This window comes from Sciurus carolinensis, chromosome 1, assembly GCF_902686445.1.
Source record: "Sciurus carolinensis chromosome 1, mSciCar1.2, whole genome shotgun sequence".
NCBI classification, from domain to species: domain Eukaryota; kingdom Metazoa; phylum Chordata; class Mammalia; order Rodentia; family Sciuridae; genus Sciurus; species Sciurus carolinensis.
This window is the reverse complement of record NC_062213.1, coordinates 20,165,921-20,192,682: the sequence shown is the minus strand read 5'-3', so window position 1 is coordinate 20,192,682 and position 26,762 is coordinate 20,165,921. Positions and strand designations below refer to the sequence as shown.

At 38.9% G+C, this 26,762-nt stretch overlaps 1 protein-coding gene across 1 annotated transcript in view; it reads right to left on the bottom strand.

Annotated features, from left to right (window-relative positions):
* The window catches only part of Sntb1 (syntrophin beta 1), a 244,176-nt gene that overhangs the window by 140,310 nt on the left and 77,104 nt on the right, over nucleotides 1-26,762 (bottom strand). The window contains exon 2 of the mRNA XM_047557284.1: nucleotides 3,252-3,468. Coding sequence (XP_047413240.1) covers nucleotides 3,252-3,468 — 217 coding nt within the window. The remainder of the gene's footprint in view (nucleotides 1-3,251; nucleotides 3,469-26,762) is intronic.

Genomic DNA, 26,762 nt, shown 5'->3' with positions numbered 1-26,762 from the left:
CAAGTCTCACTTCTCAGTGAAGTTTCATTGCCAATAAAATGGAGAATAGAGGACGTAAGACCTAGGACAGCTAAGTACATAATTCTTGCTTAAATTCATGCATGTTGTAGAACCAAGATTTCACCATGGGCCAAGCTGACCACACAGTTTATACTCTGTTTTACCTCTTGTTTCTCTTTTGTATTTAATATATGCACTGCTTACATTATTATTTTTTAAGAAATGCTATAATTTTAGTTCATATCTCTCCTTTGACCCAAGAGTTATTTTATGGAGAACCTTTAAAAGTCCAAGAAGAAAGATATTATGCATTCTGAGGTCTGATTTTGTTATTGATTTTCTAGTTTTATTCTATTATCATCAGAGGATGTTACTTGCATTATTTGTACATTATGGAACTTACTGTATTTTCTTTGTGACCTTATGTGTGGAGAATTATGTGCATGCTCTATGTGGATTTGAAAAGAAAGTGCTTTCTCTGTTATCAGGGTACAAATTTTGCGATGTATCCCAGTCTGCCTTGTGAATCACATTGTTGGTGTCTCTTAGGTACTGTTTATCTTTTGTCCTCTGCTTTCCTGTGGTGGTGTGTGCTAAATTATCTAATATGAGTGCATGTCTGTCTCCTTTTCTTGCACTTTCTGCTGTAAAGATTTCTGCTGTCTTATTTGGTATGCATTCCTAACTATTGAGTGTTCTTTGTGAATTCTGGCCTCAGCGTAAATCAGTCCTTCCTTGATTCACTTTGTGCTTTTGGGCCTACATTTTTACCTGGTCATTTGTCAAGATCAAAATCGAGGCCTTTTTGCTGCCATTGGTTGTTTGCATTCGCCTCGTTTGCTTTGTCCAGACCTTATAGCTCTCACTTTTCAATTCGCTTTGTGTTAGGAGTGTCTCTTGTATTCAGCATAGAGTTGTACTTTGCAGATTTTACATTTCTGACTGGTATGCTAGACTCTTACGAGTATATAATTAGAATTCCACAAAACATTCATTGCTTTTCTTCTTTTTCTCAACCAGGAGAAGTCTCACCAAGGCACACAATCTCCTTGCTAACAGCAGTTTTGGACCCATCTGTGCCTGAAGTCTCCTCTGGAAGACTCTGGCTTAGCTGGCTCCTTGTTTTCAATCTGTCCTGCTTGTTCTGACACCCTGGTAGAGCAGGCTCTCTTACCAACGTGGAAGGCCTGCAGATGTTCAACAAAGGTGGATTTGAAGAGTCCAGGCATAAAGGTTTTAAAACCCATTGAAACACAAAATGAAGTTTCTAATATTTGATTCAGGTCTGAGGTCTCCCAAAATATTCTTTAATATATAATTGACTCATCTAGGAGTAACATTATGGCATATAAATCTACTGCTAGAAGGAACCCTAGAAATCACTTAATCAGAATTTCTCCCCAATGTATTGAGAGCTTTTGTGATACCCCAGTAAGTTTTCCAGTCTCGGTTTAGACTTTCTGGAAATGGCTGGCTGATGCCTGATGTTGTCACCCATGCTATAGGTAGAGGTTTGAAGCCCAACCATTCAATACACTAGGTGTACGATGTTACCAACTTACAAAAGCACTCTTAGCCTCAATTAGCCACTGTAGGATGAGAATCATGATAGAAACTCAGAGGACTAAGCAGGGTTATAATGTCAACGACTGGGCAGGAAAAGTAAAGCACCAGGTAGGTAATTAATGGAATCCCCTAAGACTAGGTAACAGGGGTATTTAGGAGAGTTCATTCCCTTGTTCAAAGGAGAAATCTCTACTAATATCACTAGGTCTGTCAATTTTTCTTAAAAGCAGAAATCTGTCATTTTATGTGAATTTTCCTAGTTATTCAATAGGGCAACTAACTGAGATTTCTTTAGAACCCATTGAAGAACAACCCATATCTGTGGTCTGGGTGGACCTGTAGGCGCCAATCTATGGTCTATATGAATTAGCATAAAATCTAAACAAGACAGCACTCGACAGATAGGAATTCATCCCATCTGAGACCTCTGATGTCAGATTCTTGGGAGAAAGGACTTGTTCTGCTGGGTGGGTAAGAGTCCAGAGAAGAAGAAACTCAGGACAACCAACACATGAACTGCAGGCTCACGAAACAGGAAGAGATCAAGTGGGAACAAAATGGAGAATAGGGTGGGAGTCCATGAACAAAGGACTGCCAACTCCTTAGGTCTGTTCTGACTCCTCTCCTGCCTCTACTTGCTGGCTGCCTCACAGAACTGGCCAAGCCCTGAGCAGGTATGACTGACACAGGAGGGGCAGGTGAGCAGGGCAGGGCAATTCTATAGCTGGCTGGAGTCAGAAGGGCCCTCGAGCTTCCTTGGAGTGAGCTCACTGGATGAGAACAAAAAAAGACCCTGAGCTGAGAGCCAAGAAGGCAATTTTCTCCCTTCCCCTATTCCCTTTGGCTTTTCCCCATCAGCAACTCTGAACCTAGCCAAATATTTCCTATTCGGGTGGGTTGCAGCTGTCCCACACATGTTATAAATAAGGACCAGTAGAGCCGAGCCTATTTTTAGCATTTTAAAGAGCTTGCAGAGGTCCTGGAGAGCCCCCACTTGCTGGCTCAGTTCCTGCTCTCTCTATCTCTTACTTCCCTCCAACGTGTACATTTTTTTCTATTCAGATGACTTAAAGTAAGTTTTTTTTTTTTTTTTTGCGGGGGGAAAGTTACCCCAAACATTTACTTCCTCTTGGCAGGACTCTTTCCATTTGCCATGGATTGGTGATATATCTTATCCTATAGTCACGCACGGACTTTGGGAAACAGCACTCCCTGCTCCTTTTCCTCAGCTTCCCGGCTTCTCTCAGCTAACCCTCCCCGTAACGCTAAGCACTTCACATGGATTTCCCCACTGAACCCTCACAACCGGTTTATGTTATAATTATTCCCATCCTACAGACGACAAAGCTGAGGGGTCAGTGACTTGAGAAGCATGCACAAAGTCACACAAACTGTCAATGACAGAGCCAAGAAAGACAGGTGGGGTCCTGATCTCAATCCTTCCCACTCTTTGCAGCGCTGGTGCTCAGTGTACACAATCTCCATGAAGGTAAGAGAAAGCAAGGCGGGTGGAAGAGGAGGAGGGGGCCTGGCTGGAGCCCACGCACTCAGTGGGGCCCATTCCTGCTGTTCTCTGGGAACCACAGAGGGTTTTCCGATCAGGAGCACAGCCTGGCAAAAGTCCCGCTTCACCCCAGGTGCCAAGGAGCAGCTGAGATAGGGAGGAGAGTTTGGGCTCCAGTTACCTGTTCTCAGGGTCAGCCAAGGCCATGCTCCGAGTGACGTAGCACATTTTGAGGGGGATGCTTTTCCGGTCTCTATGGAAGGAGAAGGCCTGCGACGACAGAGGGTCTGAGGAGCCGCCCCCTAACCTGGGGGACTCAGGCGGGGGCGTTTCCCAGCCGATCTCGGACACAGGCGATCCCTTCTTCACATAGGGCGTGGCTTCTCGCATGTACTTCACTGCAAGCAAAGAGACAAGAGAGGCTCTAAGTACACCGGGCTGGGCTTCTGGAAAGTCCCCCTGTGTCTTTGAAAGAAACGTGCATCAGACAAGCTCTTAATACTGAACCTCTTAAATTCTGAGCAAGATTCAGAAGTTCTGTTCCTCTGAACGTAATCATGCTACTATTTAAATTATGTACCAATGTGGCCCTAGGAACTTGCTATGACTCTCTCCTGCAGTTTAGAATTACTTGTAGCTTTTTTTTTTTTCTTTTTTCCAACGGCAGCAACATCCATCTTTTCTGATTATAAGTCGCATTCTGGGAAAAGGCTGAAAACAAATGGGCAGAGAGTGAGAAAGCATAACTTAGGCTTGAAGATGTACTATTTAATAGAGATGGAAGAAATCTGGAAGCTGTGTTTAGTGCCCCTTATGTGAGTTTGCTGTCCAGAAGCAAGGGTAGGGCTTCGATTGAATAATGCTGAGAACATATATGCAAAGATATACACAAGAAAGCACATTCGTGGTAACAATTTGAGTAGCCAAAACATTATTTGTCAGATCTGAAAACTAGAAAAATGTCGGCTTAAATAAATTGTAAGATATTTCATAGTTATTCAAAAGTGATATGGATATAGATGTGTTGATGCAGAAGAACCTATCTGATTAATTATTAGTAGAAGCACAGAGAGCAGTCTATACACTATTATATCTTTGTGTATAAAATTGTAAATATATATGCTTGTATATCTAAATATTTTTGAATACATACACAAGAAAACATTAACACTATTCAATAGTCTTAGGTCTGGAAATAAAAGTCAAGATGATGAAGAAATAGGCTTTTACTATTCATTTACTATTCTTTTAGAAAATTCTCATGTTTAACTGTGTGTGTGTGTGTGTGTGTGTAATTTTTATGAAATATTTTAAAGGCCAAAAATAATGTAAGAGGTGAATGGAATAGACTGAAATTTGGCCCTTTTCTATGTTTGCCTTGGTATTGTGGAAGCTATTTTCCTATTCTAAATTTGAGCATTTGGTCCTTAGATGGTTTTTGAGTTGACAGGGTAACCAGAGTCTTGGAATGTGCAGTATGAATGTCTATATCCTTCTGTCACACACCCTGGTTCTCTACTGCATGGGGGCATGTGACCAAGTCCCTCACAGTTTCTGTTATTACAAATGGCAATAATTTGCAACAAGTGAAAACTAGGGGACATTTCCTCCAGATCTTTAATAAATCAGTTCACAAATTAGTGCTTCCACTGTGCAAGATAAGGATTCAGGTTAAGGGAGACTACAAAGAAAAATAATATGTACTTTCCCTGTTGGAGAGTGACAACACCCAGGGTGTCTATCCTAGATGGTCTTGGTGTCTCATCTGGATCCCTTCACTGTATCCCAGCTTCCATGGTTTGGCAGGGAACAACTCATAGCTGCCCTTCCACTCTGGAGAACTACCTTTGCTTCAACAAAGGACAGCAAGACTGGAAGTCTACAGAGTTGTCAACCAGCCCCTAGATGGGAGTTCTGCTTCCAGGGAAGCCCACCTAAGAGCAAACATAAGATACGTACACAATCTGTGGCACAAAACAGGATGAGCTAAGTTTTATACTGGGAATAGATTATGTACCTTGGAAGAAACCATGAGAAATAAGTGAATCTAGGAGCTGGAAAAACGAATCAGGTTCACAATAGTTTTAATAAGCAGAGAAATATACCTAGATGCATGTAGTATGTATCTATATTGGGGAACTCAATCACAGATGTCAAAAACAACCCTATTAATTCAAGGCAAAGGAGAAATCATTTCATACCAACACATATTTTAAAAGAAGATGTCAAAGTTTTGATGAAATGTAAGTGAAACTAAGAGGACCGTACAGCTCCGTGGTTGTTGCAAATGTGTTAGCACAGGTTACAGTCACAGAAGGAGAAAGACTATTATTAAACTAGGCATTTTAAGGAATACTTTTATTTCTGGGCACTATGTTTAAAGAGGAATACAGATGTACCTAAGAACAAAAGCAGAAAATTTAGGGGAAAGACTAAGGCCATCTCTGGAATAAATAGACCTCTTCAGAAGATATTAAAATTTTCATCTCTAAAACCATTTTAGTAGGAGCTAGAACACTGCTTATTTGTGCATTGCGGAGTTATACTTTTTGACATATAGGGAATTCAAGCATCAGCTGAGATTGGTTGAAGATTTTCCTTTTAGTTGCATTGTTATCTTGGCTGGAGTGTGGGATGAGTATTTCAGGAGTGAGAATCAGGGATGTTTCATGGAGTAAGAGGAATTTAAACTTGACTTTAAAGGCTAGCAAGGACTTTAAGAAGTAGAGATAAGAATAACAATTTTTTCTTATATAATGTATTATGTAAGAAAAGTTGTGTCTCAATTTGGAAGGAGGATGATGAAGTAACATTTGTTGTGTCTACGTAATCACGTGCCAAGTACTGAATCGGTTGCCTCGAGTATCTTCCCATATTTAAGCTCCAAAATTACCACTTAAGGTTCCACTTTATATTTAATAAGGAAACAAAAGTCTAGAAATTATTGAGCATTCATATGCCCACAATTAATAATAAGAATAAGAATACACTGTTATCCTTTTCAGACAGACCCTGCTAGAAAGAAATACCTTATCTGGTTATTCTAATTCTGGTGAGCGCTGGCAGCTTTATGTAGTTTATCCCTTATGAGTTAGTATTGCTGTACATACCAGCACACCAATGCTCAGAAGTTTATCTCACATAGAGTTACATGGCCATTAAGTAGTGAAGGTTGAGTTTGATTTAGTAGAGATCATATTCTTTTTTTTTTTTTTTGTCATTCAAAATCATCTTTTTTATTAAGAGGGGTGTTATTTTATAGACAATGGAGGTCATAATCTTTCAAGAAATATGTTTTTGCTACTTAGATGAAGGATGCAAAATGATAAGTTAAGAAGTTTGGACTTTATTCTATGGGCAGTTGTGATCCTCCAGAAATTTAGAGAGAACTTGAGGGAAGTGAGATTGGGTATGCTTAAAGGAAAAGATGTTAGAATGGATTCACCATCTCACTGTTTCCATGAAAGATTAGTGCCAGAGACCAAGAAACACTCCAAAGCATTTATGTAATGGGAGAGGAATCTCAGAAATGTGTGCTTTGATGCACTTTTGGGCCATAAGCATGGGGAGTGTGGAGAGTTAGCATGGAAGCACATATTTACCAAGTAACCACTTCCTATGTGGTACAACACTAGAGATATTTATAAAGGAGAGACAACCTACAAATGTCTTGCAGAAAACATAAATAACTGGGAATAACACTTAATGTAGAGTATTTCTTTTAAGTCACCAACCAAGAATGAAGACAGAGAAAATAAGTTAACCAGATAGATGTGATAATTTAAAGATTCATTAATTCAGTCAAAATTTATCAGTCACTTTTCATGGGCTGAGAACTGTGCTATTCATGAGCGATGTTAAGACAGGCACTGAAGCTTAGAAAAGGAGGAAGGAAGGAAGTATATGATACGAGTGTTCATATTAAATATTAAACCTGGTTGAAGGAGGTCCCAAACTCCACAAATCTACAGGGTCCTAATGAAATTAAATGTAAATTCTTTCTCAAGAACAGCAATTTCATCTTAGACTTCAAAGAATCTCTATGAATCATCTTTGATAACAATGAGCCAGAGCCAGGATAACATCAAAATGCTTCACACAAGAAAACAGTTACCAGGAACAAGAGTTAGCACACAAAAACCTGACAGCAGGAACAGTCTTATACATATTGCAAAGCTACAAGTATGTTTATAGCAACAAATAAGAGTTTGAATCTTCCAGAAGTTAATTTTTAAACTGACATAATAAGAGATTGGTAAAAGAACCAAACAGAATGTCTAGTAGTAATACTAGTAATAATAACAACAACAACATTAGAATTAAAACTTCAATAGACAGGCATGTCAGAAGAAGGAATTAGTGAATTGTAGATAAGGAGAAATTATACAGAATGTAGTGCAAAGATAAAAATGGGAAATATAGAATAAAATTAAGGATATGAAGGATGAAGCGAGAAGGTCTATTATATGTATAACTGGATCCCTAGAAGAATAGAGTCTAAGAATTTTCCCAATGCAAAGGTATCAATTCACAAGTTCCAGAAACCTCATTTAGTTTTGCTGAAAAACACATTTGCATTTCATCATTAAGGCAGTTACAAAACAAAGTTTATCTCCCTTCCTACCCTTTGAGTAGGATTAACAGTGTAGGTTTCTTGGGATCCATGTTTCATTTGAGATCTTTAAATATCACCTCTTTTTTTTTATTAATGTTGTTAGGAAATCTCAGCAAAATCCCTAAAGAGTCCTGTGATCTCTGGTAGAAAATAAGTTTTCAATTTTAAGCAAATTAAGAAAGACATGTTGAGAGGTCTTGGAACTTCTTTTCATATGTGTCCTGAATAAGTAACATCAATACATCCTTGCTTAAAGATCCTTTAAGAGTACTGCTTCTATTTTATAAGGTATAGAAAAAATGACAATACTTAACTCGTATAACAAAGCAAAAGAAAATCACCACTGGATTTGTCCAAGAACTCATGATTTCTTGTTCAGAATAAGCATTGAAATTGCCAGACTGTTCCTTCTTGCTGGAAGAGACTTTCATACTTTCAACAAGATTTGTCCATGAGCTATAAGCATAATTCAATGGTCAAGCATTTGAGTGTTCTTCAATTCTTGACTAAAGCCTGAGGCTAAGTACCCTCAGGCAGAGAATGAGAACGGTGCAGACATGTTTGGAGTGGCAAAGCCATGTTTCCTCTACAAGGAGAGTGAAACCATTCCATGGTTCTTCATGTGTTACATACTGAAATTGCTACTCATTATAATCATATTAATAATCAGTACAGTCCAATGTAGGCAAAGAAAGGTGTTGCTCAGACTAGATTTGTCTGCAATAAATACCCCAAATCAGTGCTTTAAATAGCATAGAAGTGGGTTACTCATTTTCCAGAAGTCTAGAGTGAAAGAAAAGGGATATTAGGGCAGCTCTGCCTCCTGAAGTTGCACAGACTCCCTTATTTCTCTGCATACCTAGTATACCACCTAGTGATCCAAGACAGCTGCTTGAGTTCCACCCACAATGACCACCATTATGGTCTGGACGTGAGGTATCTCCCAAAAGCTCATGTGTAAGAAAATGCAAGAGGGTTCAGAGGCGAAGAGATTAGATTAGGAGATTTGTAAGCTAATCAGTGGATTAATCCACTTACATGAATTAATTGGGTGGTAACTGTAGTGAGGTACAGACGGTATGGCTAGAGGAGGTAGGTCACTGGGGCTGTGCCTTTGGGATATATATTTTGTTCCTGGTGAGCAGGGATCTCTCTGCTTCGATTGACGTGTCTTGAGCTACTTTTCTTCTCCACACCTTTTTACCATAATGTTCTGCCTCATCTCAGAGCAATGGAGTCAGCTGCCTTTGGACTGAGATCTCTGAAACCATGAGTGCCAAATAAACTTTTCCTCCTCTCAGATTTTTCTTATCAGGTCTTTTGGTCATAGTAAAGTGGAAGTTAACCCAAACAACCACATTCCATTAGCAGGACAGAAGAAATGAAAACATTTTTCTTCCTTTATGGTCACTTTTTAGAAATTAACATATTATTTCTGCTTACAACTCATCAGCCAGAACTTAGTCTCATGACCACTTATACATGGAAAAGAAATTTGTTCTTTACTTTGATCAGTCTAGTTGCCACCCAAACAAAATTGGTGGACTATTACTGTGGAAGCAGAGAATAGATAGTAGGGGATGATGCTCAGCTTTTGTCACCAGGATACATCCCTAATTCTTTCAGGGCTTAAGAAACTGGATTTTACAACACATGAATACAAATAAATGTGCTAAGACAATCAGTAAGGAACATAGTAACTATGTTCCATGTACTTCGCTAAGTGTTTCTTGTGTATTAACTCATTTGATTCCTACGAGAACCTACAGTACAAGCATTATCATCTTCCCTATTTTACCAAAGACTGCAGTGAAGAGGGGTTATATCACATGCTCAAGGTTACAGTACTAGAAGATGGAAGAAACATGAAGTGAATCCAAGCAGACTGGCTACAGAGTCAACTTTTAACCATGAAGTATTAGTAATTCTCACACTTTTAAAAAAAATTAATTTTTTTTTGTGTGTTTAAGCCAATGGTTTTATGTGCTGGGAGAAAACATCCAATTAAGAGGCTGTTGCCTGTAACATAAGAGAGCTTGATTTTGTAAGCCTGAACTATTAAACTATGGCATTTCAATAAACGCCTTTTAAGACACCATAATATGTATTCATAATAGAGGGTTTAACCTGGCAGAACTGAACAGCTAGTGTCTGCATAATTACACCTCCATGTGCTTACAGACAGTAATTTCAGGCAAAGAGCTGTTGAAACCAATCAAGAAGCAGCCAGACCCAGTTCGGGGAGCCTAATAATCAGAACTAATTAATAAACCATGCCCTTTCTAGGCATCATGAATTAAAAACTGTGGTTGAGCAATTAAAATTCCAATCTCCAGTTGCAAAAAAATAGAAGAGGGAGGAGCTGTAAGAAGTGGTGGCCAAACCAATAATCCACCAAGTCACTTTCAATATGTTTGTAGTGTTTCACTTGAAGGACAGGCAGTTGCAGGGCTTTCAAAAGAATATTCAGCAAAGCCCAAGTTTGCTAAGGGCCCCAAGTGGCCACAATTAAATCTTTGTTGGGGCAGCCAGATGACATTTGAAAGGAAAAGCACACACAGGCTACTAATGAGGAAATGCTTTAGGCAAATCCAATCAACTCTCCTACCAAGCTGGTTTCCAAGGAGCCAGAAAATCTGTCTGATATGTTCAAGGTTTCTTCTTAAAAATAACAACAAAAAAGGGATTCAGATTACAGGAAGGAAAAGAAATATTTTATTACTCCAAAGGATAAGAAAACAAAATGTGGATTTTCTAATGTGACTGAGGGGAAAGGGGATCAGCTGGAGGCAAGAGACCTGAGGATTCAGACCTTTGGTGAAATATTCAAGTCCAGGGCAGGTGGGCAATGGTGGGACTTTTCCTTAAGGTATTTTCCTAGGTCACCTTAGAGAGGAAAGATGCAGAGGGAGGTCATTTATATTTCCAAAAAAACTGGAAAATGATGAAGAGGCAGTATTAACTTTCTCAGAAACTATAGCTAATCTCTCAGAAGGCTGATGACGTGGTGAAAGAGCATTGGTCCTGGGGAGCAGGGTCCCAGGTTACAGTTCTGCTGTTAACTAGCTCTTCAGCCTCCCCAGATCTCATTTTCCTCACTTGTCAAGGGAGGGAAAACAGGTCTCCAGCCTTCCAATATCATGTGATTCCTTGGGGAGTTGCCTCTTCCAGAACCATTTTAAAACAGAGTATGTCTTACCTCATCTTGCTATTTGTGTCCTCACCAACAAATAACCCTGTTAAAATGTGTGCCAAATTCTAGACAAAGGCCCAGGGCAGATGTTTGACTTTACAAAACCCCACAGGCTCTTGATACATGAAAATAAACCCATGTGAAGATTACACACTCAACTTACCTTTTTTGTGGTTGGGCAGCATTGTCTAGAAGAATTGTTATTGTTTTCATTCATTTCCAATATTTATTTCACTCGTATTCTGCCAGGTAGGTTTTTTAAGCTAGGCTTTTAAAAGGTATCTGAAGAATGGCCAAATGTTTCTCAAAACGTCATGATGACATTCAGGATGAGGGTGCTGAGTCTTAATATGTGGAGTCAGGAGAAGAATAGGGTGGATTTGACTTCATTAAGTAATCATTGACCTCCATTCCCAAATTATCCTATTTTAGATAATCCAGTCATTCAATGGGACATACCTTGATTCTTCAACATAACAAGATCATTGCCCCAGAGTAAGCCAGTATTCCCAGGGAAAACTCTCTGTTGCACAGGTCACCCCATAGCCACCCAGAGCACACTGATTGATTATCCATAAATTCAACAAACATTGGAAGAATTCTTCCATGAGAAGGACTCTGAGTGGTGAGTTCTCACAGTGAGGGAGATGGACTGGCTCCTGCCTGCAGGTACTCACCTTCCAGTGTTCATGTGCATGCTGGGAAGTGGGTGGAGAGAGACATTAAACAAACTGAAGATATAAGGGACTGTTCTTAAAGAGACACACACTGGAGGACTTAGGTCTGTCCTAGTTCACACAGAGTCATTCACATCTGGTCCCTGCATAGAAGTTCTGGTTCCTATAGTTCACATGTAAGTACGGTTTCATCCTCTGAATGTGCCATGTTCTCTCCTGGCTCTATTCTTTGCAGTTTCCTCTGCATGGAAATCTTTCTGGAGAACTCCTCTCTGTATCCTCTAAGTCTCAGTTTAGGCAAGACCTCCTTTTATGAAGTGCTCCTGACAGCTCCAGACACACCTCCTTCCAAATCCAACCATACTTTGTGGTGACCGTCACTGAAATCAACATCATCAATCCCATGAACATCATGATGATGGATTATTCCATGCCAGACACTGTGCTAATTAATTTGCAAATGTTTGAAAGCTTACAATTACATGCAATTATTTGTTTGCATAAAGGTCTGTCTAGGGGGATCACATGTCCTCAAGGTTGAGCAACTACTTTACAATGGAAATTAAAACTCTAGACTCTGGAGCTAGACTACATGGTTTTACATTCCGGTTCTGTCATCTGCCAACTTTGTGAGCTTGGAAAAATTTCCTTAATGGCTTGATGCCTCCATTTCTCCACTTGTAGAATGAGGATAAATAGTAGTGCTTATCTCAGAGAGTTCTTATGAGATTGAATAGTTCACACATACAAAGAGTGTTCAGTACATAGTAAGAACTCATGAGAGGTAGAAAAAATAAAAACGCAGCAATTGCATGTTCACACCTGTATCACAGCAATTAGCACAAATGTCTGGCTATAAAACATGGCATTATTGAGCTGATGAATGACAAATAGGATCTTCAACATATAATTTCTCACATATTTGTTCTTTAGGAGGAAGAGTCATAACTACTCTTTATTACAGAGAAAGCAGTAGAAGCCAGAAATGATCAATTACTCTACAAGGCTACAATCCAAGGAGTAACAGACTAGGGTCAGGAATCTGTACATTCTATCCTACAAAACAGCAAGGTTTTTCTGGAATGATCCAGATAGGAATATTTTGGGGCCACATAGGGTCTCTGTGACAGTTCCATTCTTCTATGGTGGCATAAAACGTGTTTATAAATGATATGTAAATACATTGGTGTGGCTACATCCAAAGTATTCTTCACTTATAAAAACAGACAGCCAGCCAGGTCAGATTTGACTCCAGGGCTGTAGTTAGCCAAATTTGGCTTTAGAACAAGAGCAATAACTAGCAATTATTGATTACTTAATGATCCAGCGGGCCCTGCTCTAAACATGTGAAGTGTCCTAGCTTATTAAAGGTAGTTCTACGAGGCAGGAATATGATTGTGCCTAACTTATAGGCAAGGAAGGTGTGGCATGTTGATGGGAGTGACTTGCCCATGGTCAGCAGTGTTGACTGGCAGCAGCTCTGAGATCTGAACGGAGGTGGTCTAGCTCCAAAGCCCCTAATTGCTGGCTGTGTTCTTTCCTTATGTTCTGCATGCCACCAATACACATGTGTTTGTCCAACCCCCCAAATTTTAAAACTCATGCTTTCAAAAAGGTCTGTGTTGTCTGCAGTATTTTATTTGCATAAAGAAAAAGACAATTCAGGCTAAAAAGAGGCTGGAACTAATTGAACCTTGCTCTTTTCGCATCTAGTGTTACAGGGCTCCTAGTCCAAATTCCTTCAGAGCCTAAAGGTAGGAACGGATGAACCCAGTATCTGATGTGAAGAGTGGGTGTTGCTTTCACCACTTCCAGTTTCTAGATTGATTCTGGAGGATACCTAATGCCTTCAATGACAAAATTAAGATTATAATTGAAAATTTAGATTTTAAATTTAGGCCCAGACTAAAAAGATGCACATAACAGCGATAAGACAGAAAGTTCTGTTGTTGTCTATTCAGAAGAAAATTTACTGTAGTAGGTACAAGGAGAAGTACACTATAAATAGTTCATGTGAAAGAAGTTTCTAAAGATTTCCATGACTGTGGTTGCCAAAATAAAGTAAGAGGACATCAGACTCCACCGATTGAAGTACATTGTTCAGAAAAGGAAAGTACATTCCTTCCCTACCTTCTTGATCAGCCCATACTTGAAGCCTTAATAGATTAGACAGGATATAAATGAAGGTAAAAGGGTTACCAGGTTGTTGAAAGTTCAAGAAATAAAGAGGCTGTATCTTACATAGTAAACATTAAGGCACTGCGGTAAAGAGTATGGACACTGAAGTCTGATGCTGGGGGTGAATTCCCAGTTTTTCTGTTTTTCAGCTTTGTGTCCCTGAGCAAATTATTTATCCCACATGTTAGTTCTTTCATCTCTCTCATAAGGTTGTAGGGAGATTAAGTGAACTAATATAAGTAACGATTTACCAGGAACTTGGCATACTAAATACAGTAAGTGCCAGTTCCCATTATTAGGCATTGTGTGACCTACAATAGGAAGTTTTATGAGACCTAAATAAATGAGGGATGGGCTAAACTCACTCTGCAGAGTAGAGTCATGATCAATAAACACAAGTTATTGAGGAAAGCTCTGGGTTTAATATAAGAAAAACCACAATGAGGAGCTCCCCATTGCTGGTGATATTCAAGCAGGAATTCACTGAGATATCTCCCTGACATGTCATGTAAAAGAATTCTACTTTGTGGAAGAGGAGATTGTTTCTCAAATCTCTTAAGCTGTCATGTGCTGAGATTTCTTCTGGAATGTGGTTAATCAAGATGTCTACTCCAAATGCTCCACTAGAGCAAGGTCAGTTCTGGGTTGTATTGCCATGAAAAACCATGCTGTGTATTTCTTCGCTATCACGTGCTTGTGAGCTACATAGTAGATGTGAGACAACAAGGTAGTTTGGTAAGCTACCTGAGTCACCTTAAAGTGAGAAAAACAATGACCTCCTTAGGCCACTCAGTGCAGTAATTTAATACATGAGTCTCATGGGTAGAGGATCTGGGTTTGAATCCTAAATCTTTGCTTACAAGCTGAGCTTCTTTGAGCAAGATATGTAACCTCTCTGCATCTCTGCATCACTTGATAATAATAATACCTATGTCATAGGATATTATAGGGATTAAATTATTTAAAAATGTATACAAAGCTCTCAGTACAGTACCTAGAACATACATGGCACTCAAATTTAAATATTACTACCATGATATTAGTGCTGTTATGAGACTTCAATGAAAAATGCATTGCAAGGATACCATTCTCTTTTCTAAATCAAGGACTATCAAAATTATAAATACTTGAGAATACCACTTAATTCATTTATATTTTGCACATAAATTAAGCCCCAGTCTGCATTGTATGGACTAGACACTGTAGGATAGCTTATCACTTGGACATTGAAATTATTTCTTCTGAGGATTTTATGATTGTTTTATCAGTTTTTTCATTACTGTGACCAAAAGACCTGACCAAAAAAATTAGAGGAGGAAAAGTTTATCTGGGGGCTCAAGGTCTCAGAGGTCTCAGTCCATAGACAGCTGGCTCCATTCTTCAGGGCTCAAGGTGAGCAGAACATCATGGTAAAAGAGTATGGCAGAGGGAAGCAGCTCACATGATCTTCAGGAAACAGAGAAAGACTCCACTCACCAGATACAAAATATACACCCCAAAGACATGTCTCCAATACCCCACCTCCTCCAGTCATACCCTACTTGCGTTCAGTTACCACTCAGTTACTTTAATAGGGATTGACTCACTAATTGAGTTAAAGCTCTCATAACCCAAACATTTCACCTTCAAATGTTCTTGCATTGTTTCACACATGTGTTTTTGGGGGACATCTAATATCTAAACCATAACAATCATGCTAAGGAGAAAAAGCATACAAACCTCAAATCTGAGAACTGCTATAGAATATAATTCAATACATACAAAAAATAGTCCACAGTTTATTCCTCAGATGTTAGTAAGTATCAAGAGATCATGGATTAATGACATCTCCAGACTTCATACTCAATAATTTGCCAAAAGGCCCCTCACCATCACAGGTAATCATGATCTATGTTCCTTGGTAAAATATAGTAACTATTTTAAGAGCTATACCCCAACATCTGAAGAAGAAGAGTGTGTAATAGGCTGTAGGGCTATCTGAATCCTCAACTCCTAATACTGTCTTCACTCTTTCCTAGACTGAAGACCACATGCGAATGGAGCTTCATATCAGAAGGCAAAAGGCAGGAAGTGCCTCTCTCACTTCCCCCTTGCAGGTATCTCTGGATGATAAACTCTACTATTCCAGGAGTAGGTTGATAATAACATCCTGAAAATCAAACTTGGGGCTCAGTAAATTTGCAGTTACTCTTCAGTTGCAGAAGCCCAGAGTCACAATGTTTTTCCAAAGGAAACCCCATTTAGCAAATAAAATATCACAATCAAGAGAAACTTGGGCAAGGTGTGAGTTTTGCTTTTTCACTCTAAACTGGAGACACTGCTTTTCCAAAGTAATCATGGTGGGGTCTGGTGATAAGGTGGATGGTGAGGGAAAGATGGATATCAGGTTTCATCCAACTAGATAATGTTATAAATACCTGCTGTTTTTTTTAGGATAAAGTTTTAATTCTTTCTTTTTGGAATTTATTACATTTATCTTTTTACTTGTTCAATTCTTATCATAGTAGATATAACTTTATGTACCCTGTATAATACTATATAATATCATATCTGATAATATCATCTAATATTATTTATTATTATTATTATCAATATTATATAATATAAAAAAGAAACTTCCATGACCCAGGAAGGGAGAGTATAACAACTTCCCCCAGTAGATTCTACCTCTTCCCTAAATACATATGTACACACAAGCATAACTTGCTCCTCAGTGCTAATACTGAAGGACTCACCAGAACTGACCTCACTGGGCATCTTCACTGGATGTTCTCCTAATTGTTAGATTTAGCCTTGTCTTGGGCAATACTCTTTCAGAAGAGTAGTTTCTAAGAATTAGATCAGGATGACACAGGAGGGGCCTGAGAAACCCTCTTGGGTCTGATGGAAAGAACAGGACAATAAGATCTCACAAGACTTAGCTCTAAACCTCCAGAGGTTTCACTTGACTCTGAATAGTCAAAATAGGAAATTTGTTTTTTAAGCGGGTAAAAAGGGTTGGTGGTGAACATTGATAAGTGGATGCAACCTCTTACAGTAAATCAACCATATGAAAAGCAACAATAAAAAATGTAGGCAAATTGGGATTCACAAAGTTTAAATGTCTTACGGCAAGTAAGTACCAGTCCTGGAATTTGAGTCACATCCTCTAAATCTAATTTCAAAGTCACTTTCACCATGACCACAGCTAGTTCAAGTAACATGGGGGCATGGGGTAGATTATTATGGCTGATAAGCAATAAGTTATTGCTGATGCTGGGAACATCTGTGGATGATGGGTGGGCAAATTAATAAACATATCCTCTAAAGATCACTTTAGAATTTGGATTGTTAAAATATTGCCCAATTTTCATATGGGGAAAATCAAAGTTTGTATAGGAAAGTCTGAAAAATAAACAAACTTTTGTCACATTTAATAAAATAAAGATGGAAAGAGAACATATTACAAATGAAAGAGAAAGTAACAAAAGAGATTAAAAATCAAAGAACACTTCTGACACTTCCATGATAATAAATTTGAAAACCTTGACAGAATGCACACATTTCTAAAAAACATAAACTTATACAAAACTGATTTAAGTGGAAATAGAGAACATAATTAATCCTATAACTCCTACAGGGGTGAAAACACTGGTTAAAATTCTTCTCACACACACACAAAAAAAACACCAGAACCAAATTTAATAGTGCTTCTTACCATTTTTTCAAAGAAGAGTTCATTCAAATTTAGACCAAAAAAAGAGTCCTCCCAATTTACTTATGAAGCTCGTATCATTTTATTTGCAAAACCAGACAAGGAAAATATCAGGAAGAAAAACCACCAACCCATTTCATTGCTAAATATAAATACAAAGTGCTAACAAAATATCAACCAACCAAATCCAAAAATATACATAGAAGACAGCAGTATAGCATGACCAAGTTTTGAATATATAAAAAATGCAGGATTGGTAAAATACTAAAATGTATAATAATTATTCAGTATATTACATGATAAAAGGATAAAGTATATGCTTACTTAAATGAAGAAAATTCACTTTATAATTTATAATCTCTAGCAGGCAATTATATAAAAAACAAACAAAATCCCTAAGTAAACCTAAGATAGAAGGTAACTTCCTTAGTTTGATGGAGAGTATCCACTTGAGAATAAACAATCAACTGCAAACATTTAAAGGGAGAAACTCTGCAAGCATATCCTCAAAAACCAGGATGGAAGAAAGGATATCATTTATGATGACTGTATGCAGCATTGCACTAGAGTACCAGGTGAGGCGGAAAGACAAGAGGCAGCCACTCAAGGTATGAGGATTGAAGGGTTAAAAAAAATGAAGGAATGAATGTATGAATAAATAAATGAGAGTGGGGAAGGAGAGAGGGAAGGAAGAAAGGGAGAAAGAAAAGAAGGTGAGGGAGGCAAGGAAGGTGGGTGGAAGGGATGGATGGAAGGAGGCTGGGAGGGAGGGAGGATTGATGGGATAAAGCATCTAGCACTCATTATACCTGAACTGTCATTACAGCTGCAATCCTGATCTCCTTAGTGGTCATTAGCAAATCATTTAACCCACTAATATTGTTAAGCTTCCTTATTAGTAAAAGTAGGTGTTTTAACTACCTTGGATACTTAGGTAGATAGGAATACCATTAAAAAACAAAAAAACCCAGGTAATATGGGAAATACAGACTTGGGGATGACAGTAAACTATTTTATTTTTGGAGATATAGTCAGATTTTTATTGCTGTGACAAATATAAAGAGAAAAAACTTATAGAGGAAAGATTCATTTTGGCTCAGGGTTTCAGAGGTTCAATCCACAGTCTATTGGCACCATTGCTTTGGGTTTGAGTTGAGGCAGAACATAATGGCAGAAGGGTATGGGAGAGAAAAGCTGCTTAGCTCACAGAAGTCAGAAAGCAGATCTATTTATCTATCTATCTATCTACTTATCTATCCATCCATCCATCCTTAGAGAATAGTAGAGAGGGAGGGAGGTCAGGGACAAATACAGCCCCCACGGGCACACCTCTCACTCCCTTCTCCTGGTCCCATCTCCTACACTTTCTACCACCTCCCAATAGTCCATTCAAATTATGACTCCCTGATAAGGCTAGAGCCTTCATGATCCAGTCACTTCCAAAGGACACAGCTTCTGGACACTGCTATATTGGGACAAAGCTTTCAACACATGAACTTCTAGGGTACATTCCAGGTCTGAACTATAACAGATGTGGACAGAGCACCTCTGAAGAGACAGAGGTCAACAGATGTAGAATTGCGAATTTGAAGCTCAGAGTTATATTTGAGTCCAGGGACAAGTGATGTAACTGAGCCATCTTAATGGTTACTTATTGAGTGCTAACTAAATGTTTGGGGTATTACATAGATTATGTCTTTTACTTTTCACAACATCTTGTAAGATAGACCTCTTATTAGTCACTGTATTCGGAAGGGGACACAGAAGTAAAAACACACATCCTCGAAGGCATGGTGTCCACTGCAGCCTCAGTGTGACTCCACAGCCTGACTTCTACCCAACTTCCTGCTCTCGTCTGCCATTTGGACCCTGATCTGGCTTCTGAGGCATTCCAATCTTAGTGGTATTTTCTTGCATTCTAAGTTACCGATCATACCAACACCTACCTTCTCTGCAGACAGCCCAGAGCCAACCAAAAGGGCAAAAGGTCAAGATCAAAGCTAGAAAGGGAAGTAGCTGTCGAACAGAACAGATGATTCAGCCCTTCCTCCTTTTCCAAAACACCATCCATATTCTCTGTTCTAATCTTGGAGTTCAGAAGAAGAGGAGGAGGTTGTGGGTGTCCTGAAGGGGGAGTTCAAACTAAACAACAGGAAACCCAGAGGGTTACTCCAGAACATTGATAGTTGAATGAAATAATACAGAATCAGGCCAATCTGGCTGAGGCTCCTGACTGCTCCAAAAATGGCTCCGTGGAACACTTCCGGGCATCCCTGAGCCTCAGTCTCTGCAAGTGTAAAATCACGTGCCACTCACTCAGATATTTGCCATAAATATTAAACTAGATAATAATTAATATTCAGAAATATCCTAAAAGGCAACTTGGCCTAGGTACCAAGATGAATCTCAAAACAATCACGAGAAAATATTTTAGGGCATATCTGCCTACACTTAGAGATGAATCTAAAGCAAATATTTTGTTGTCTTATGTAAGAAACAAACCATTGTCTGTAGCAAAACACTGGAACCCAGGAATTCATGGATAGAGAACAAAACTAGAGTTTTACAAAGCCCAGGACAAGTAGCCTGAAAAATATCCTAAATTAATTTTGTGATTCATGTTGCTGCTTCTGTGTAAGTGCTAACACAGTGATATGACTGATTCTAGGTATGAAACTCATCAGTTTATCTTTTCTGGCAGAGGGTGGGTGGATACTGGGGATTGAACGCAGGGGCATTTAACCACTGAGCCACATCCTCAGCTTTTTTTTTTTTTTTTTTTTTTTGTATTTTATTTAGAAACAGGGTCCGGTTGAGTTGCTTAGGGTCTCACTGAGTTGCTGAGCTGGCTTTAAACTTGCAATCCTCCTACCCCAGTCTCCTGAGCCCCTGGCATTATAAGTGTGTGCCACCACTCTTGCCAAACTCAGAAGTTTCTACAGGCTGAAGGAAGATTTGAACTGTCACAATGTCTGTAATGTAGTCAATAAAATATTATTTTTCAAAACCATTTTTAAAAACCTTTATATACTTTCCAAATGTTATTGCCCTAAGGTAAAATATACCCACATCCTCAAGACCCCACTGCCTCCTCAGACCAGAGCTTAAGGGCTGCCAAACAGGAGATCTGGCTGTGAATGGCACATTGGACACCTTATCATCCACTGTCTCACACAAACCTATCATGTAACAGTAGCTGTGGATGCACTCGGGCATCTGGTATCAAAGAGGTCAAAGTATTTCCTCTTGGAAAAATTTAAGTCCTTTACTTTCTACGCAGGTCCAAACTTTTCACTCCTTTTTTCTACTTTGTTCAACAGATAATGCTTATCTAAATATACTACTTTGTTGAACAAGCCTAGAAGTCATGTAGGATTTGTGACCCAAGCAGGCTCCAGAGGACTCTGATATATAATCACAAATTTATAGTCTAATATGCTATCTGTAATAACAGAGGGAGAAAATGCAAAACAAACGTTTTCATCAAAGCAATTTATTCTGTTCATCATATACCAAAAAAGACACTCCCCCACCTTTTTTAAATTCTTGGGTAATACTCAAATACTTTTAAAATGAAATCTCTGCCTTAAGAAAATCCACCCACATTATACTACACGTATTCTAATTACTTCCAAGAAATAGTTCCTTCCAGGTCTGCAATCATTTCCAAACATTAAGACATACTTCAGTGAATCATACTTGAGGTTCATGGAATTGTAGCTTTATAAGCGAATTATGCTTGTAATGAATTTTCTTACAAGAACTTAGAAACACAAGACTTTACTCATACAGTGAAGGACGTGCACATACTCCTGAATGTGCACATAATCCTAAAATTTTTAACAATCTGGGTGCCAAACAGGAGGTCAGGGATAGAAACACTAGAACTATTAAATATTGGTTTTCGCATACATTTCTTAATATGATGATAAATTATGTAGTCACTTAGAAAAGTGTAGTAGCAGCAGAGAGTTCACACTATGAGACACTGCAATGACTCAGTAAACATGTTAATACCACAGGGACGTGCATTCCTCCTTTGACTCTAACTACGAGTAATAGTAGCAGCAAACATCCTTCGGAAGTTCATAGGTGTCAAGACATGTAATGATTGAACATATTTATACCCCACTGTGATTTATTTTGCATACAAAGAAGCTAAATCTCAGGTTGGGTAACTTGCCTGACATCATCTGCATAGTAAGTTGTGGAATGGGGATTTGAACCCAGGGCCTTCACCATTAACCACCACACCTCTGTGGATCTGAGACACTGGTCCTCTCTCCTTTTCTTTTTCCAGTACTTACTCATGCAGTTTCAGAAACTCATCTTCCTTCCCAGGAAGAAAAGCATCGAAAATGAATGGCCTTCATAGAGCAGTAATATACATACGGTCATTCTCGGAAATTGTTTCAGAGAGGAAAATCCTGTATTCAAAAGTGAGGGTAAACTAAGTAATTTTCTTTTAGCTGCAGGAGGATGAACAATGCATTTAATGTTTCTAAAGGATAATGGCTTCCTCATCTATCCATAACCCCACAGGAGTCATATGTTTTAAATTTGGTAAGTGAGTGAAATGCTCAGATCTTCAGTACATCTTTAAGTCAGCTTGAAGGAAATACATATTGACATGGAAAATTTCTATCAGTGGAACATTAGCCTCCCTGACCAAAAGCTATTCCTCTCATGTTTCTTTTCAGTCATCATCCTGTTCCTAGAAAAACCACTGACCTGCTTCAGATCTGATTTGCTTAGTCTAGAATTTTCTATGAATGGAAGTATACAACATAAACTTTTTTGTGTTTGTCCAACTTCTTTGACTCAATATAATATTTCTGAGATTCATCCATGTTTAACATGTAATAATAGTTCATTTCCAATCATAAACAACTCGATGTTATTAAGGATTAAAAGAGAAAATTTATATTAGTACCTGTAAGGAGTTCCATGAAAAATGGATATCATTATTATTATACAACAGAGGAAATTCAGGAACTAGAATCAAAAGAGGAACTGTCTACAAAGGTCTTAGGTCAGCTCATATTTGGAGAAAGGTTTAGCTTACTAGAGTCTCTTACCATATTATTTATAATTAAGGTCATCCTATAACCAGAATCATGAATTTTTTTTATTAAACTGAGTCAAAATTAGTCTGCCTGATAAAAAAAAAAAAAAAAAAAAAACACTTGTTTTGCACTGCAGAGACACCAAGGGTACCTTCCACGTGTACTTCTGAAACATTTTCCTTTACTCACCTTGGAGACAGAGCCCCACCCATCTCAGATTATATTTGAGAGGACAGTGTGAGAAAAGTCATCCATAATACTGTCTCCAGCCAGAACCAGACTCCTGCCATCAGTGCTTGTAAACTGTGTAATTCAGTTTTTCCAAGAAAACAGGAACATGGCCCTCAAAAATATGACACCAATATTGAATCTCACAGAAGACGAGCTTGCCACAATAAATAAATCCACACTCTAGAAAGAGACAGAATCATGGAGGTACCTGAGTCCTTTCTATCTGGCAAAGGCATTCTTCATTAAAAACATGGTGCTCAAATCTAGATAGGAAGCAAGCACCATTTTCCCAGGCTATTTCCAAGAATTACTGGAAGAAGGTGAAATGTAAATATAAATTCTGATCCCTCAAGTAAAAAGTTTAGAAACCTTCCTGAGATGAACTAACCAGGTGAGCTTTGGAAATGACCTCTTGCCCAGGTGGCAACTTGAGCAAGAACGATGCCCTTCGAGGAATTGTCGAGAGGTAATAAATGTATTAAAATAACATGGTGGAAGGTTTCAAGTCACTTTTAGAGTGTGGTATAGTAGAAAACCTCAAAGTTTTCACCAGCCTGTGGGTGTAAGTTCCCATCCTGCTTCCTGCAGAAACAACATCTGTTCTTACATTCAGTACAAGTCACCTCTGATATTTATTGCATTTGCTGAATGCCAAAAGGATCTGAAATGTTAAACCTCTTGATCTGTCAGCAGTCCTGGATTTCTGTGAAAAGATGAGCTTCATAATAGCACAAATTGGAGAAATTTCATGTATCCAAAAGACATAAATCCCCCTCACAGTTGAATTCTCTTTCAATACACAACTGAAGAAGTTTTAAAATATATATCCAACCTTTAACTTTCTCTTCTTTTTTTTTTCTTTCTTCTCTTTTCATTTTCTCTACATGCACTGCTCCATTTCATTTAATAAGGAGCATCCAAGGTCATTTAGTCTCACTTTAACCCATTCACTTCTCCAAAAACAAATTTAGCCTAAATACATGAAAGTCAAAGCATGTGCTTGCTTGGTCTCATTAAACACACAATATCCTTGTGGGAGAAGTAGGAAATTTGGTTCATTATCCTAACTGTTAATGAAGGATAAATTGCCTATATTTAAGTGGGGTTTACATTTTATTTTTATCCAATGCTCATCTTTCTTGGTTTTTATAAAAAAAACGAGACTGTGAGTTAGTCAACAGAGCCCGGAGAGCAAAAGAAAATTAGTTTTCTTCACATGAGTTCTGCATGACAGGGAGAAAAGTGGTTAGAAAAAGAGAAAAAGACAGACTGGGGTTTCACAATTTAAATATGTCTCTTTTCAAGGAGTGATAAACAACAGAGGGTAACACAATTAAATTTCTATGCAAGATTTCATGTGATGTCAAGCACTCTGAGACATAGTTTCTTGGCACAGAGCAAAGAGCCAATTGCCAGGGGCTGAAATGAAGGGTAACAGAGGTAGCATTCTTCTCCTTGCTTTCTCCCTCTCCTTGCTTCATATTTATTAAGCACTCCCTTTATTTGTGATATTGCCCTACCTACCCAGCAGCGGAGGAAATGTGTTGAGAAAGTAATCAGAGCTGGGGTTAATCAAAAAGTCAAATCTCTAACTCATTAAGGAACCAGGAATTCTGGAGGGAGCAAGGAAGAGAAGCAGCTGATATTCAATCTGCACTGGTCCCCTTTACCTTGGGAAATCCTTCTGATTTCATCCAGGTGCAATTCCTCAGTCAGTCCCAGTAGTGCCCAGGCATCCTTTCTCAGTGAGTCATAATAATGGTTTACATCATCATCTCTCCCACCAGGCTCTGAACTTCTTCATGCCAGAAACTCAGGTCTTTCCTCTCTGTTGTGTTAGGGCTGAGTTCACAGTTGATACCCAATAAATATATGAGTAATGTACAAATGAACAAATGAATGAGAGTAGGAATAAATTTTCCACCTCAAGTCTATCTACCACAGACTAACTCTCTGAGGATGAAGAACAAATACTGTGAATTATTATTATTATTATTATTTATATTGATTATTGACAATTTTCACTTGGAATATACTTCAGGGTGTTCTTACACATTAGTATCCTTAAAATTTTATCACTTTTTAAACTATTCACATATTATGATGTTATTTTCTTTATACATTCACACAGAATAAAACTGGTCCCTTAGCCAACATTCTAGGTAAAATATTCTATTTTCGTGAAGGTCAATACCTGCAGTTTATCACAGGTTCCAGCTGCTGACTTTGCAAATGCACATCTTCCCACACTTTGGGAGGATGCTGTAGCTTTGGATGTAGGACTCTGTTTTTGGAGAGTTAATATTCAGGATTGTAATAGGTAAGGAGAGCTTGTAACAATCAGAAATGCCCACAGCTACCAGCAGTGAGTTTTGTCTCATCAGAGGATTCCTGTGGAGGCTAGAAATCTGCCAGGCAGCACCTTATAGAGGAACTAAGCCTGACACTGGTATTCAGTTTAGATGTCCTTGACCTTATCTTTAACATCAAATTCTAAAATATCATCATTTATGGTGGCAAATAGAAAATTCTTCTAGTATTATTAAGTGGCTTGGGGACACTAAATAATTCACATAAGGGCAAAGGCCAGGAAGGGCAGAGTCTGGACTTCTCTGAACATTAATTTCACTGCTGATTTCCTCACAGCAATTTTCATGGATTTTAATATTCTAGCTGTTAGTCAGCTTTCCACCACTATAACAAAATACCTAAGATAATTAACTTATAATGAGGAAAGGTCTATGTGGCTCACAGTTTTGGAGGCTCTAGTCTATGAGCAGTTGACCCCATTGCTTTGGGCCTGTGGTGAAGCAGCATATCAAGGTGAAAATGCATGGAGGCGTAAAGCTGCTCTCCTCATGACCAGGAGGTAAAAAGGAAGAGGAAGAGGCTAGAGTCACACTATCTGTTTGCGAGGAATGTCCACAATGAAATGGGAACTTTGCACTGGGCCCCATCTTTTAAAGGTCCCACAATCTCCCAATCGTTCCACTTTGGTTATCAAGCCTTTAACACACGGACCTTTGTGGGACACTCATCTAAACCATAGCAACAGCCAAAGGAGCCAAGCCTCTCTGCAGAAATCCCGAGGTTCTCCAGAAGCGGCCTTTTGCGGATAGCACAAGACCCTTTAACTTGCACTGGCTTGTGACTCTTCAGGCATTCTTACAAATCCCTTTTCCCCCTAAGAATGGTGGTTCAGTCTTCCTATGCAAGCTAATCACAGGCCTGAAGGAAGCCACCCAGAACAACATTAGGCAAACCGATTAGAATGCTACCATTCTGATCCTCAGGCTACTAAGGACCACACTGATAATGGAAATGCAGTTTAATGTTCCTTTCAGTTCTGCCTAGAAGATATGAAATATCACCTGCTATCACAGAGACTGCGATGCAGCCCATTGAACCCCAGTCAAACGGGCCCACTCTATATTAAGACTGTTCTCCTGCTGTACAAGTTGAGAGCTAAAACATGGAGCCCCAACAGAGAGGTAGCCAAAACCAAAGGAATGCTCAGCCACCTCCAACGGCCCAGGAAATGGATGGAAATTCCTGCTCACCAGTTGCTTTCTCATTCCAACTTTGCTACATAGTACTCAATGATTTCAGTTTTACCAGGGGAAATTCTCTGTTAGCAAATAATGCTGAGCCTCCAGAGCACCCAGGTTGCCTTTCTTCCACATGAGGAAGTTTCTGGCCTTGCAGTAGAAGTCAGGCAGGAGGCTCCTCAGCAGACCCTGCTGCTGGACTGGCCCCTCCCCGCCCAGCACAGATGGTAAGTGGCCAGGAATGCAGGGTGGAAGGGAGCCAGGGTCAAGAGGGACTTTCCATTGTGATGCTCAGACACTGACACAGGGCCAGAGGCTGCCTTTCCACTCTCCACACCTTTAAAGGGAGGTTTTGTAGGGCATTTTTAGAGTGAACAAAAAATGAGAGGGAAACAGAGCTCTCTTTCCTTAAGTGGCTCAAAGAGAGAAATTTCAGTAGTGCCAAGGACAGGTTTGAGGCAGAAGGGAAGATGGGTTGGCTGCTTTCTAT